Source organism: Chiloscyllium plagiosum, unplaced genomic scaffold, assembly GCF_037043375.1.
Source record: "Chiloscyllium plagiosum isolate Xiang-an unplaced genomic scaffold, Cpla_swu_hap1 HiC_scaffold_32, whole genome shotgun sequence".
NCBI classification, from domain to species: Eukaryota; Metazoa; Chordata; class Chondrichthyes; order Orectolobiformes; family Hemiscylliidae; genus Chiloscyllium; species Chiloscyllium plagiosum.
Window position 1 is genome coordinate 15901324 of NW_028270170.1, and position 13450 is coordinate 15914773.

The 13450-nt window shown below is 40.7% G+C and overlaps 1 protein-coding gene across 1 annotated transcript in view; it reads right to left on the reverse strand.

Annotated features, from left to right (window-relative positions):
- dhx58 (DEXH (Asp-Glu-X-His) box polypeptide 58) overlaps positions 1–13450 on the reverse strand; it is a 37902-nt gene that overhangs the window by 17094 nt on the left and 7358 nt on the right. Inside the window, exons 3-8 of the mRNA XM_043674958.2 lie at positions 12499–12703; positions 11481–11671; positions 9573–9689; positions 6473–6599; positions 4882–5073; positions 3068–3321 (exon numbers count right to left, since the gene is read on the reverse strand). Coding sequence (XP_043530893.2) covers positions 3068–3321; positions 4882–5073; positions 6473–6599; positions 9573–9689; positions 11481–11671; positions 12499–12703 — 1086 coding nt within the window. The remainder of the gene's footprint in view (positions 1–3067; positions 3322–4881; positions 5074–6472; positions 6600–9572; positions 9690–11480; positions 11672–12498; positions 12704–13450) is intronic.

The window sequence follows — 13450 nt, forward strand, 5'->3', positions numbered from 1 at the left end:
GGGCAATTTAGCATGGCCCATTCACCTGACCTGCACATCATTGATTGTGGGAAAAAAACTGGAGCAGCCGGAGGAAACCCACACAGAAACGGGGAGAATGTGCAAACTCCACACAGAGAGTCACCCAAGATGGGAATTGTACCCGGGTCCCTGGCGCTGTGAGGCAGCAGTGCTAACCATTGAGCCACTGTGCCACCCACTTGTTGAGGGAACTTAAGGTGAAGGAATCCCTAGGGGGCAGTGATCAGCATGTTTGATAAAGGATGATGATGGTGGAATGGTGATGTCACTGGGTCAGTAAGCCAGAAGCCTAGCTTAATACCCTGGGGTCATGGGTTCAAAGGTGATAGCAAGATGTCCTATTGGGGAAGGAAATCTGCCAGCTTTACCTGATCTGCTCTACAAATCATAGCATCACAGAAACAGGCCCTTTGGCCCAACACGTCCACACTGACCCTCTGAAGAGTAACCCACCCAAACCCATTTCCCTACCCTATAACTCTACATTTATCCCTGACTAATGCACCATACCTACACATCCCTGAATACTATGGGCAATTCTGCATGGGCAATTCACCTGACCAGAGCACCCAAAGGAAACTCACGCAGACACGGGGAGAATGTGCAAACTCCATAGAGACAGTCATCCGAGGCTGGATTTGAACCCGGTACCTGATGCTGTGAGGCAGCATTGCTAAATCATTGATTTCAGTCCTAAAGCAACTCATATCTGCCCTTGGAAATCGCCAGCATTTTGGGATAGGCAAAAAAATTCTGACCTTGCCAGCAAATCTCATAAAAGAATAAAGTGTGAGAGGAGAAGAATCTTCTAAATTGTCAAAATCTTCCTTTGTCAAAACTATTTGACGCAATCACGACCTTATTGTGGTACAGTTCCCATTTTGTGTACTGCATCATTTGCAGGGTGTGCTTTTTATAACAAGAACTTTATCTCACATTTTCAACACTAATTATGCAGGAGGGAGTTGATTGGAGTGCAGTGATAATTTCATTTAACAGTTTAACTGCTGCAGCTGCCGATTAATCTAAAGAATGCATGCATTCTGATTGTAGGGTTGGTGACATCACCTCATTGATGTCCAGATGCCTTGCTTTTCTATGATGAGCCGTGAGATTAATGTATGCAGCCACAGGGCTCCAATCAACAAGAAAAGTTCAACAGAGTTTTCCAAGCCATTTTGACAAAATTTGCCAAATACAAAACCTTCACCAGCCAGGAAGACAACAGCACCACCTCTGACAAATTCCCCTCAACATTCTGACTTTGAACTATATCACCATTGCTTCAGTGTCACTGGGTTTCAGACCTTGGATCACCCCTCCGAACAGCATTGTGGATGGACCTGCACCACTTAGACTGCAGCAGTTCAAGAAGGCAGCTCATTGCCTACCATTACAAAGGCAATTGGAGAGAGGCAATAAATATTGACCTTGCCACTGATGCCCATGTCTCATGAATAATTTTTTTAAAAACTCAATAAATCTTTTGGTCCAGTGGATAAAGCAAAGCATAGAATGGGAACAATTCATAAAGACCAAGAAAAGATCCAGTCTGATTTCACAGCTTAAATCAAATTAGGTAGCAGCAAGGTAACTAGCCTCCCACATGTCTTGTAGCTTCTTACTGTTCACATCTATAGCTTTCATCAGTTTCCATACTTACACTTTCCCAAAACATGTCACTACTACCCTCCAACCAGGGTGTAGTTTGAGGAGCACATCTCTGCATCAACCATACCTGACCAGGAGATCTCCTATAAAGCACCATTTGCCACAGGTATATCAGAAGTATGTACAGGTAAATAATCAACCTATTTGGCCAAGTTACAAACACATCTTCCACGATCATCAATTGTGAATTGAACCCACAGCTTGTGTCACATGACCACCACAAAGAAGACTTCCCTACGTGCCTGGTATGATGTGAGCTAACAGTGCATGTTCAATTCCTGTAGTGGCTGAAGTTACCATCACGGTCCCACCTTTGCAACCTCTCCCACCAGCAGAGGTGTGGTGGCTGTCAGGTTAAAACTCACTACCAGTCATCTCTCTGTCTCTAATGAGAGTGTGGGACTATGGCTTCGAATGAGAGCAGCCCTATGGTCCCCTGGGACTGTGGTGACTTTGTTGTTATTAGCAAAAGAGGAAAAGAAGTCAGTAAGACTTCCTTATGATTCCTGCATGAACATGTGTGTATGTCCCTGACAGAGGATCAGGTTAATTTAAAGCTGCCAATTCATGGTGAGTTTGTTGGTCAGTTCTCATTGCTTTTCAAAAGGTGTTTGAACATTTCCAAAGCAGAGAATTCTCACCACCAATGGGAATCATCTCACAAATCAGTTATCTCCCATAGAGGCCAGAAAAAGAATAGAGCTTACCACAGGGAAGCAATAACCTTGAATCTTTAGGTCTCTTGCTGAAGCTTGTTTTAAACTGTTGCTTGTAAGAACCAAGGAAAAGCAGTGTGGAACAACTCCATGTGCTGCTTAAATGGCCCAGCCACACTGTTTAGTTGACAATGGACAACATTAAAGTCTTATGAGCATGTGAGGTAATGAACAGCCAGAAGGGGAAAGGGAAGAAATGCACTATAGAGACAGTTTTAACACATGGTCACCTACTCCCAAAGGATTGAAGTGATAGTCATCTGTTGTATGCATCGCTCTATTCGGGGGTTGGTTAGCTGGGTTGGCTGGTTTGTGTTAGAGTAACACCAATAGTGTGGGTTCAATTCCTGTACCAGCTGAGGTCACTGTGAAGGCCTTGCCTTCTTAACCTCACCCCTCATCTGAGGTGTGGTGGCCCTCAGGTTAAACTCACCACCAGTCATCTCTCTGTCTCTAATGTAAGTGTAGGACTATGGCTACTCTACCCTTGACTGTGTGCAAACTGGATTGTCTACATTACTGACTGCTGTCCTATTGCTTGAACCTTTCTAGGAATAGCATTGCTTGCCATGTTTAGGGTCAGTAATAATCTCAACAAGTTGCATTAAAAAATGGTCATACAATTAGAATAACATATTCAGTGCACTGCTCCAGCTCACCTGAGTCATATGCTTTGTCTGGCTGTTAACACCAGCCCCTGTTAGACATTCTGCATTGATGCCAGCTTTCTGTAACTTGTCACTACTCTTGATCCAGCCCAGCATGGCATGCGTGCTCTGCCGGGTTTTTGTGAAGATAATCCCTCGGGAGTTTGAGTCCTTGAACCTTTCCAGGAGAATTTGCTCCAATTTGTTCAGCTTCGGATTTTCATACACTGGATTCAAGGCAAGTGAGTGCAGCTCAGCTTTATAATCTAATGAGAAGAACAAAGAGTGAGTGGATGGGAAAATCATTAACAATCATTAATTAATTAATTGACCATTGAATTATCCATTCATTCTCCTATATTTTTATGAAATTACAACATAATAAAACTCTGGTATTTCTCGTATAAACAGATTAATTTACTTTCTCTTTCCTCTCATACCTCTGCTGAAGTGCAGGTCTTCTTGAAATATTGTTCATTCTGGTGTTTACTCTAAAAGATAAACCCTGCTAGTAAGTATAGCCAATTCTATTTGATAGCATCACTATCAAACCTTACTACCGACTGGATGTATATACACTTCCACCTTCAACAGTATCAATGCATGGTGGCAGCAGTATGTGCTATCTACTGTGCAAAAAACACTGCAACAATTTACTGCTTTGACAGTACCTTCTGAACTCCTGTCTGACAAGAGTAGAAAATGCATGGGAACACCATCACCTTCAGGTTCTTCTCCAAGCCACCCACCACCCTGAACAAGAACTAGATCACTGTCATTGTCATTTGGCCAAATCTCCCTTCCTAACAGCACTGTGGATGAATCCGCACCATTGTGACTGCAGCAGATATTTTTTAAAAATATTTGCAGGTGTGGGTTGGCATCAGCAGTTATTGCATGTCCCTTATTGTCAAGGAAATATAGCTGGCAAACAATGCTCTTGAACCACTGCAGTTAACATGAAGGAGGGGGCATTGTGGTAATGCCACTCGACCAGTAACCCAGAGGCTCTGTAGATGGAGTATCCTACTGCCATGGTACCTTGTTACTGAATAGGGTCCCAATCAAGCAGGCAACATCTTTCTGGATGGTGCCAAGCTTCTAGAGTGTTATTATTGGCACATTCATCCAGGTAATATAGGATAATCCGTCACACTCCTTACTTGTGCCTTATGGATAGTGGGCAGGCTTTGATGAGTCGCAAAGGTGAGTTACTCATCTCAGAATTCCTCATTTCTGACCAGTGTTTTTATGGTAGGTCCAGCTCAGTTTTTAGACAATAACACATAGGATGTTGATGGTGGAGGATTTAGTGATGGTAATGCAATTGAATGTCAAGGCAAGATGGTTAGGTTCTCTCCAGTTGGAGATGGTCATTCCCTGGCACCTAAGTGGCATAAATGTTATTTGCCACTTATCAGGCCAAGCCTTGATATTGTCCAGGTTTTGCTGTATTTGGACAGAAACTACATCACTATCTGAGGAGGCTTGAATGGTGTCGAACATTGACAAACATTCCTACTTTTGATCTTCTAGTGAAATGAAAGTCATTGATGAAACAGATGAGGATGATTGAACTTAGGACACTACCCTGAGAAATTACTCCACAGATCATAGAATCACAATCTCTACAATGTGGAAGCAGGCCATTCAGCCCATCGAGTCAGCACTGACCCTCCAAACAGCATGCCACCCAGACATACCCCATCCCTGTAACCCTGCATTTCCCATGGCCAATCCATCTAATCTGCACTCCTTTGGACTGTGGGAGAAAACTGGAGCATTGGGAGGAAACCCATGCAGACACGAGGAGAAAGAACCCTTACCATTAAATACTTTGAGGAGGAACCGATCTGTTTGATCAAGAGCATGTTTACTGATCTCCTCAGTACTGTAGAATTGTGCCAGGTTCTCAAGGGCGTCAATCATGCGCACTGTGTCATTGATCAGAAGGGAATCATTGTATTTCCGAAGATGGAGGGCACAGTTACGCATTTTTCTGTCAAAAGTAATGGCTCCTGGCAACATCCAAACACAAAATAGATGTTAGTCCTGTAAAAAACTTACACAGACCTCGAAACATAATTATGGCCAAGATCAGATAAATAGGTTGCATGCTGCTATGTGCCTAATTGTATAGCTACAATGTAGCCTCTGTAAAGTGAATGCTGGCCAGCTCATTATCATTAACTACAATTTTTCTAACAATCTTTAGTCTACTGTTTCTGGTTTTCTCTGAAATGCAGGGACATTTTATGAGCTCCCTAGCAGCCATGATCTTGTTGGTAGTAATCTGACTTCGCAGTTATGAGACTCGACATGCCTAAATCTCCTTTTGAACATTATCAAGCCAACATCCTAGTCCCTAAACTAAGGAGCACTAAAGTACTGGAGGTGACATCTTCCAGATGACTTATTAAACCAAAGTCAGATTTGCCCTCTCATCTGAACTTACGAGGTTCTACAGCGCTGTTCTGAAGAGTAGGAGTGCAGATGACTCCCATGAACTGGCTAATATTCATCCCTCTTACAACATCACAGGAACAGATAATCTGATCATTGTCACATGGCTATTTGTGGGAGTTGGACATTTTTCAATCAACCTTTTTAGAGATATTATTACACACTTCTGGAGCAAGTGGGACTTGAACACAGGCCTCTTTATCCAGAGATAGTGGGTCTACCATTATACCACAAGAGCGCTTATTAATGCACTGGGGATCCCCAATTTACAATGTCCAACTTATGAGTGCAACCTCGTACATGAGTTTAATTTTAAAGATCTGACACATGAACATTTCCTGTACTTACGAACAGCTCCTTTATATTGTCCTGTATCGTGTTCTGACTTGTGTACAAATTGATTTACGAATGGGATCCATTTGTAACCTGGGGGCTGCCGGCATAGATTTTTTTAAAATCAACTATTCAGGTGTGTTAATGGCATACCTCTGGAGCAGATCAGACTTGAACCAAGGTCTCCTGCCTGAGAGGTAGGAATACTATCACTACCCTAAAAAGGCCATTAAAACCAGGAATCGGTTCTTTTGTGGGAGATTAAGGTACACAAACTGGCTGCTGCATTTCCCACATCAAAGCAATAACTACTCTTTAATTAATTGGCTGTAAAGTGCTTTGGATTGTATGATGGTTATGAAGAGTGCTACATAAATACGATCCTTCTTTACCTGGCAGCTGATATGGTATTATTTAGTTGGAGCCCCATGTACCATTCCCTCTTTTTCTCAATGGTGTTGTGTTTAATGCTTTGATTTCTCAAGTAATTCTACACCATTGAGAGGTATAGCGTACCTCCATTTGGTGTGTTGCATTTCCTGATTTTGCTTATCTTCGGAAATAATGTAAATTATGTACATAATGCTGCAAACATGGTTGCAATATAAACCACTCCCTCACCTTCTTTCTCCAGCTCCACAACTGATTGTTCATAAATCTGTGACCCCAACTTCTCCGAAATTGAAGGCACATTGAAATAGGAGTGGATAGTTCTCATCATCCTTTTAATTGTGTCCCCAAAGGGGTCCTGGATGATCGTGGGAAGAAAAAGTGAAAATTAAATTTAAAAATGCTGCAAGGAGCTGTTTAAAACAAAATTCCAAATTTGTGAGGAAAAACAATCTTTTTTCTTCATGCTTTTAAAATGTTAAAGTTTCAGGTTTTCAATATTTAATTTTGATTGAAAGGGAAGGAATCTATATGGTAATGGCTTCAATGAAAATTCAGTGGTTCAACCGCTCATGTCATCTAGCTTATGTAAGGTTGAACTATACAATTGTACCATTTTAACCTCAAGCACAGTTGAAGTGACGATGGTACACAGTGAACAGTCCTGTCATTCATAGTATTAACTAATGAGATTACTGAAACAAAAACAGAAATTGCTACAGAAACTCAGCAGATCAGGCATATACGTGGGAAGAAAGCAAAGTTAATGCCTTGTCCAGCAGCTCTGAACAGTCTGAAAACACTGAAGGGTCACACGTTAACTCTGCTTTCTTCCTGCAGATGCTGCCAGACCTGCTGAGTTTCTCTAGCAATTTTTGTGTTTGGTTCAGTAATCTCATTACTTATCACTATGAATGAAAGGACTGTATACTGGTTCACTGTGTACCGTCGTCACTTCAACTGTGCTTGAGGTTAACCTTACATAAACTAGATTACATGAGCTACTGAACCACTGAATTTTCATTGAGGCCTTCCCTCTCAATCAAAATAAAATATTGAAACTCTGAAACTTTAACATTTCGCTAACATCTGCATTTTCTTTTTGTAGTTATTTACTGATTTGTTATCTGATGTGAGTGGACAGGAAAGGGTAGGTGCAGTAGAAATCAATGCAATGAGAAGGAGAGGGAATGAGTTCAGCTCATTAAATTTTCAAACTCACACTATTTATTTGTAGTCATTCATGTTAGCTGTCGGGTTATAATCTCAGTGGGCAGAAAATGCGGTGGAGAATAAGGCAGTGTATACCAGGGAGTGACATGAGTTTATTACTGCGGCACGGAAGTAGATCCAACTTGGAATCAGAGGATGTAAAGGGTATCTTCCCCACTGGCTTTTGAACACACATTTGGGCACTGTCAGTCCAGGCTAGGACATCAGAACAATTAACAGTCACAACTGAATGATTGCAGAGATCATAAAAACAGCTGGAAAATGGAAACCTAAAATCACTGTGGTTTGGCTGAAGTCACATTCTGATGTTATGACCAAATATACAATAAGAGCAGGGCAGAGAGGTCTCACACAAGGAGTTAGACATAGAATACCTGATGTCAGATAACAATTATCAGTGCTGAGAGTGTGGATGAGAGATTTGATAATAAAATTGGAATGTTTCGTAAAATTTTGTGCTTAAATCAGTTTTTTCTTTACATGGAATTGTGTGATTAAATATAGACAATAGGTAGAGGAGTAGGCCATTCTGCCCTTCGAGCCAGCACCACCATTCATTATGATCATGGCTGATCATCCTCAATCAGTATCCTGTTCCTGCCTTATTCCCATAACCCTTGATTCCACCATCCTTAAGAGCTCTATCCAACTCTTTCTTGAAAGTATCCAGAGACTTGGCCTCCACAGCCTTCTGGGGCAGAGCATTTCATGCACCCACCACTCTCTGGGTGAAGAAGTTTCTCCTCAACTCTGTTCTAAGTGGCCTACCCCTTATTTTTAAACTGTGTCCTCTGATTCGGGACTCACCCATCAGCGGAAACATGCTTCCAGCCTCCAGAGTGTCCAATCCTTTAATAATCTTATACGTCTCAATCAGATCCCATCTCAGCCTTCTAAACTCAAGCGTTTCCAAGCCCAGTCGCTCCAATCTTTTAGTGTAAGATAGTCCCGCCATTCCGGGAATTGACTTCATGAACCTAACGCTGCACTCCCTCAATAGCCAGAATGTCTTTCCTCAAATTTGGAGACCAAAACTGCATACAATATTCCAGGTGCGGTCTCACCAGGGCCCTGTACAGCTGCAGAAGGATCTCTCTGCTTCTACACTCAATTCCTCTTGTTATGAAGGCCAGCATGCTATTAGCTTTCTTCACTGCCTGCTGTACCTGCATGCTTGCTTTCATTGACTGGTGTACAAGAACACCCAGATCTCTTTGTACTTCCCCTTTACCTAACTTGACTCCATTTAGGTTGGAATCTGCCTTCCTGTTCTTGCCACCAAAGTGGATAACCACACATGTATCCACATTAAACTGCATCTGCCATGCATCCGTCCACTCACCAACCTGTCCAGGTCACCCTGTATTCTTCTAACATCCTCCTCACATTTCACCATGCCACCCAGCTTTGTGTCATCAGCAAATTTGCTAATGTTACTTCATCTATATCACTAATGTACATTGTAAAAGAATTGTCTGATTTCAGTTGGTTCAGTAGCTCAATCAGACCATCTAAGGAGAAGGCAAATTAAGCGGATGACACAACTTTTCCCAATGAGCAAGGAAGACTTGCCCAACATTTGCTAGTATTAGTCACTGTTCTGGCCCTTTGCAGAAAACAGCAATAGAGAAGAACCACAGACGCTATAACCAGTTTCTTGGCGAGGGAGTGATACACTCAGTCTAAAGCCCTAAGGAATGGAGATGATTCCTACAAAGGTAGGTAGGGTAGCTAGTGGGTATGAGCTAATTCTACCAACTCTGACAGTGAAAAGCATAGGAACAAAGCTTTGAGAGTCTGGGATAATCAGTATGTGTAGAGGTAGGGGCTATTGCTGAGTTTTTGTATATATCTGAATGTGAATCAAAATTTATTCAGAAAATTAGCCTGGAATAGCTTGCTGAAGAAGGTTTCTGTCAATATTTCTCTAAAGAAGAGTATCTGAGATTGAGAATTTATCACAACACAGTCTGTTGTATACCATTTTGCTGTACTGCTCGGAAGTTGCATTGCTGCATGAATATTATCTTATACATGCATGTGTCCCTACACTTATGGGTTTCCTAATTTAAAGCATGTAGAGGTTAAAATTTTGTACCTGCTTTCTTTCTTCCGTAATGTCATATGTTTTAACAGGCTGAGGGACGCTCTTTATTAGCTCTTCTACACAGTCCTTGGAAGATATTATCATAGTTGCATCCATATTTGCACAGATCTGTTACAAACAGAACATACATTGTGCATCAATAAATTAAGAAAGTATGTTAACATTGTGATTAATATTCAAATTAACTATGCTAAGCTCCAAATCGATTGTATTTTGTTCTCTTCTCTGTGTGTAAGTTGCTTTCCTCAATTCTCTCGGTGTTTGGCAAGTTGGGATTGCTGAGTGAGACCAACAATCAATAGTGTTTAGAATTCCAAATGAATTGAGTAAAGGCATACTGCATTCAAGTACTCCAAGGCATTGAACTGGGATATAAAAGTGCCAAAACCCAAATAAATCTTCCAGTTTTATTTCTATTGTGGATTTACTTTGAACCTGCATTTCAAAATCTGCCGAAAAGGCCAATTTTATTTATTGAGAAGTCAAGTGCAGCTTTCAAACCAGTGAAATTACTCTTGCAGTGCATGCTCACTCCACGTTCAGTCTCATTAACCTTTATTTCAAAGAGGTCGTTTTTTTTAAAAACTCTGCCCTGATGGGCTTTTGCTAATTATAACAATAACTCAAGTGAGACAGAACTTATTAAAGGTTTATTCAGCTTATAACTATTATTTGAACTGTGAGATTAGATGACAGCCTCTGAAATTAGTCTCGGCTACTCAGTTTAGGAAGAGAAAAATCCTCATTAACTTGGTTTAGTTTTATTTTTGAGCTGTGGTTTTTGCTAGTGACCGCATGCAGACAACGTGCATTGTATCACTGTGAATTGAAAGATGATTCAGCATATAGGAATGCTTTTTACATTAGCATTTACAATAATTAATGTGCAGTTTAGTACTTAATAAGAACTGGCTGATATCACTGTTAGAAAGTCAGCATTTCATGATTACAATTTTTCTTCCAGATGCTAAAGTGATAACTAATAGAATTGTTTCAGTTTACAACAGAGGCATCCAGGGTTTAGTAACTCAGGGCACCAGAGATCAATACAATAGGCCCTCAGGCAAATTTTTCCATTAATTTGCATATAATTCTGTTCACAAATGTCAACAGATCTGTGTGTTTTAGTTTAGGATTTATTTAGTGAGAAAGTGGCGATATCTTAAAATACACATTCCAATCTTCTGAGCCAATGAAACAGAAATTGGACAAACCATCCAATAGGAAATATTAGCACAAAGAGATTGGTCTGGCTAAGCTCTTGTGAGATCAGCATTGGAGTGCTTCACTGAACCAATGGGTTCAAGATCAGAAGCAATTCAGGGTCAGGACAACGTGCTGAGGGATGTACTCAAGCTTGGGGCAGCTGCTGCCAAGGCACAGTGGGGAAAGACCACTGTCTGAGGTCTTCCTGCTAAAACCAACCTGGGAGGCCGTTTAGTTATCGGACCCTCCTCGTGCCTCAAATGCATGTAGATCTATATATATATATAGATCAGATATAGAGCTTATGCTCAAAACGTCGATTCGCCTGCTCCACAGATGCGGCCTCATCAACTGTGCTTTTCCAGCACCACACTCCTCAACTGTGATCTCCAGCATTTGCAGTGCTCATTTTCTCCCTGCATGTAGATATAGACTGATTCAAGTAAAAGATGCCTTTCGCTTGTTTGGACAGAGTCAAATTCTAATGTTTGTTTGTTTTCTGATATGCTACTGTACAGAACGAAACTGCATTCTATCTATATTATATATATATATATATATATATAAAAGATGTAGCAATTCAGGATAAGAGCAAAAGTTGCCCGAACAGAATTCTGGAGATATGTGAAAGTCAGTCAATATCTCAGATGTTTTAAGTGAGAGGCTTCACTGTGTCTCAAAAGTTGGACTAACCTGTAAGATATGTTTCTTTGCACGTTCCAAAGTGTTGGCTCCATCTGTTCCAGGTGATGCTGTCAATCCAAGGATTTGAGGTAAGCCCTCTGAATGCTGATGTTTCTTTTCAATGTAGTGTCCCATGATTTTATTATATACTCCATCTTTCTGTGTGTGATGACACTCATCGATTACCAGCAGAGAGAATTCTGTAATTAAAAAAAATTAAGAACACTCTTTCTTAAAGAAGACTGAAAATCCTGAACAGTCACAATTCAAGAGTTCACTGCTGGTGTCTGAGTGAGTTCCACCCATTCAGAACTAATCTTTCATGAATTATTTCAGAAACAAACAATGCACAAATGACAGGTCTATTGTCAGTGTCCAGAATTTGGTAGCATACGTAGATTATAAATGAATTACATTAATGGCATTAATAATGACTATCTTACAGCAGAAAACTCAAAGAATTACATATAGGAAGCCTAGCCTGGACAGAACACATTCAAGAATTCCTAAGAAAATAGTTGAGGCTCCCCTTATTTCTTAGGAATCCTGCAATAACACAAGAACTAATACAAAGTCATTGTACGTAGCTATTAGTCAAAAATAAACGTCTTAGGACACCTTCACCAACATCCAGAGTGGGAGAAGGTCCCTCTGAAGAATACAGAGCCCAAAACTGATGACTTGAATTAAAAGCAACAGATTCACATTGTGGACTTGTTGGAATTCTGCAACTATATTGGTTGCCATCCATTATGCATAACATATGGATTTGCAGATAGCATTACTCTACAGGGTGATATTTCCAACATACAATAAAAAGCTTATGGCTATACCAGTAAATATTTTAATTGTATTGAAAGCTGTCTCCAGAACTGAAGTGAGACTTCACCCGATGAAGGAGGAAACACTTTAAAAGCTTGTGATTTCAAATAAACCTGTTGGACTATAACCCTGGTGTCATGTGACTTATGAATTTTAAATTCAGTGTGACTTCTATTTGCAGGATGGATGGATTAAGTTCGCCTACCTGTTAGGTCCACATGCTTTTCTTCTTCAGTGCTGGTCAGTGCATTTTGGAGAATCTGTGCTGTGCAGATAATGACATCATACTTCCGTACAGCAAGTGCAAATTGCTCCTTAAGTTCACTGTCACCACTTATGGGCACCACTTTATATGCATGCTTCAGGGCAGGCTCAAACTCGTTTTCATAATGCTGATTCACCAGAGGCACCTATACAGACCACAGTTTTAGAGAAAAGATACTTTTGCATAATTTCATCTGCAGTAAAACTATGTATAGGATTGATTCCTGTAGACTGAGGTGATTAGAATTCCGGACAGTAAACTCAATAGTTTCACAATAGATAAGCTGTTGAAAGCAGCTCATTTAAAAAGCCATATACAACATTTTATATTTATATTTTAATAAAACAAAGAACTGCAATGCTGGAAATCTGAAACAAAATCAAAAATGCTGGAGAAACTCAGCAGGTCTGACAGTGTCTGTGGAGAGAAAGCAGAGTCACCAGTTCATGTCCAGTTCTGAAGAAGGGTCATGGGACTTGAAACATTAACTCTCTTCTCCCTCCACAGATGCTGCCGGACTTGCTGAGTTTCTCCAGCAATTTCTGTTTCTGTTTCACAGTCCCATTTTACTTGCAAACAACTGTTTGTTCAAACTTGCCTTGTTCTTGAGGCAGTTTCACTAATATTAAAGCGGATGAAAGTGTTGTGGTGCAGTGGTTGAGTCCCTGCCTATACGCCAGGAGGCATGGGTTTAAGACTCTCCTACTCCAGGTGCGTAATAGCATCTCTGAACAAGTTGATTAGAAAATATTTAAAGCAGACATATAACACTGAGGAAATTTTCATAAGCAACAATTACTGATTACACTGAGACTGGCTTAGTTCAGTGTTCAAAACTATACTTCCTTCTGGGTGGTGTGAATGGCAAGCAGTAGAGAGATTGCTAACAGTC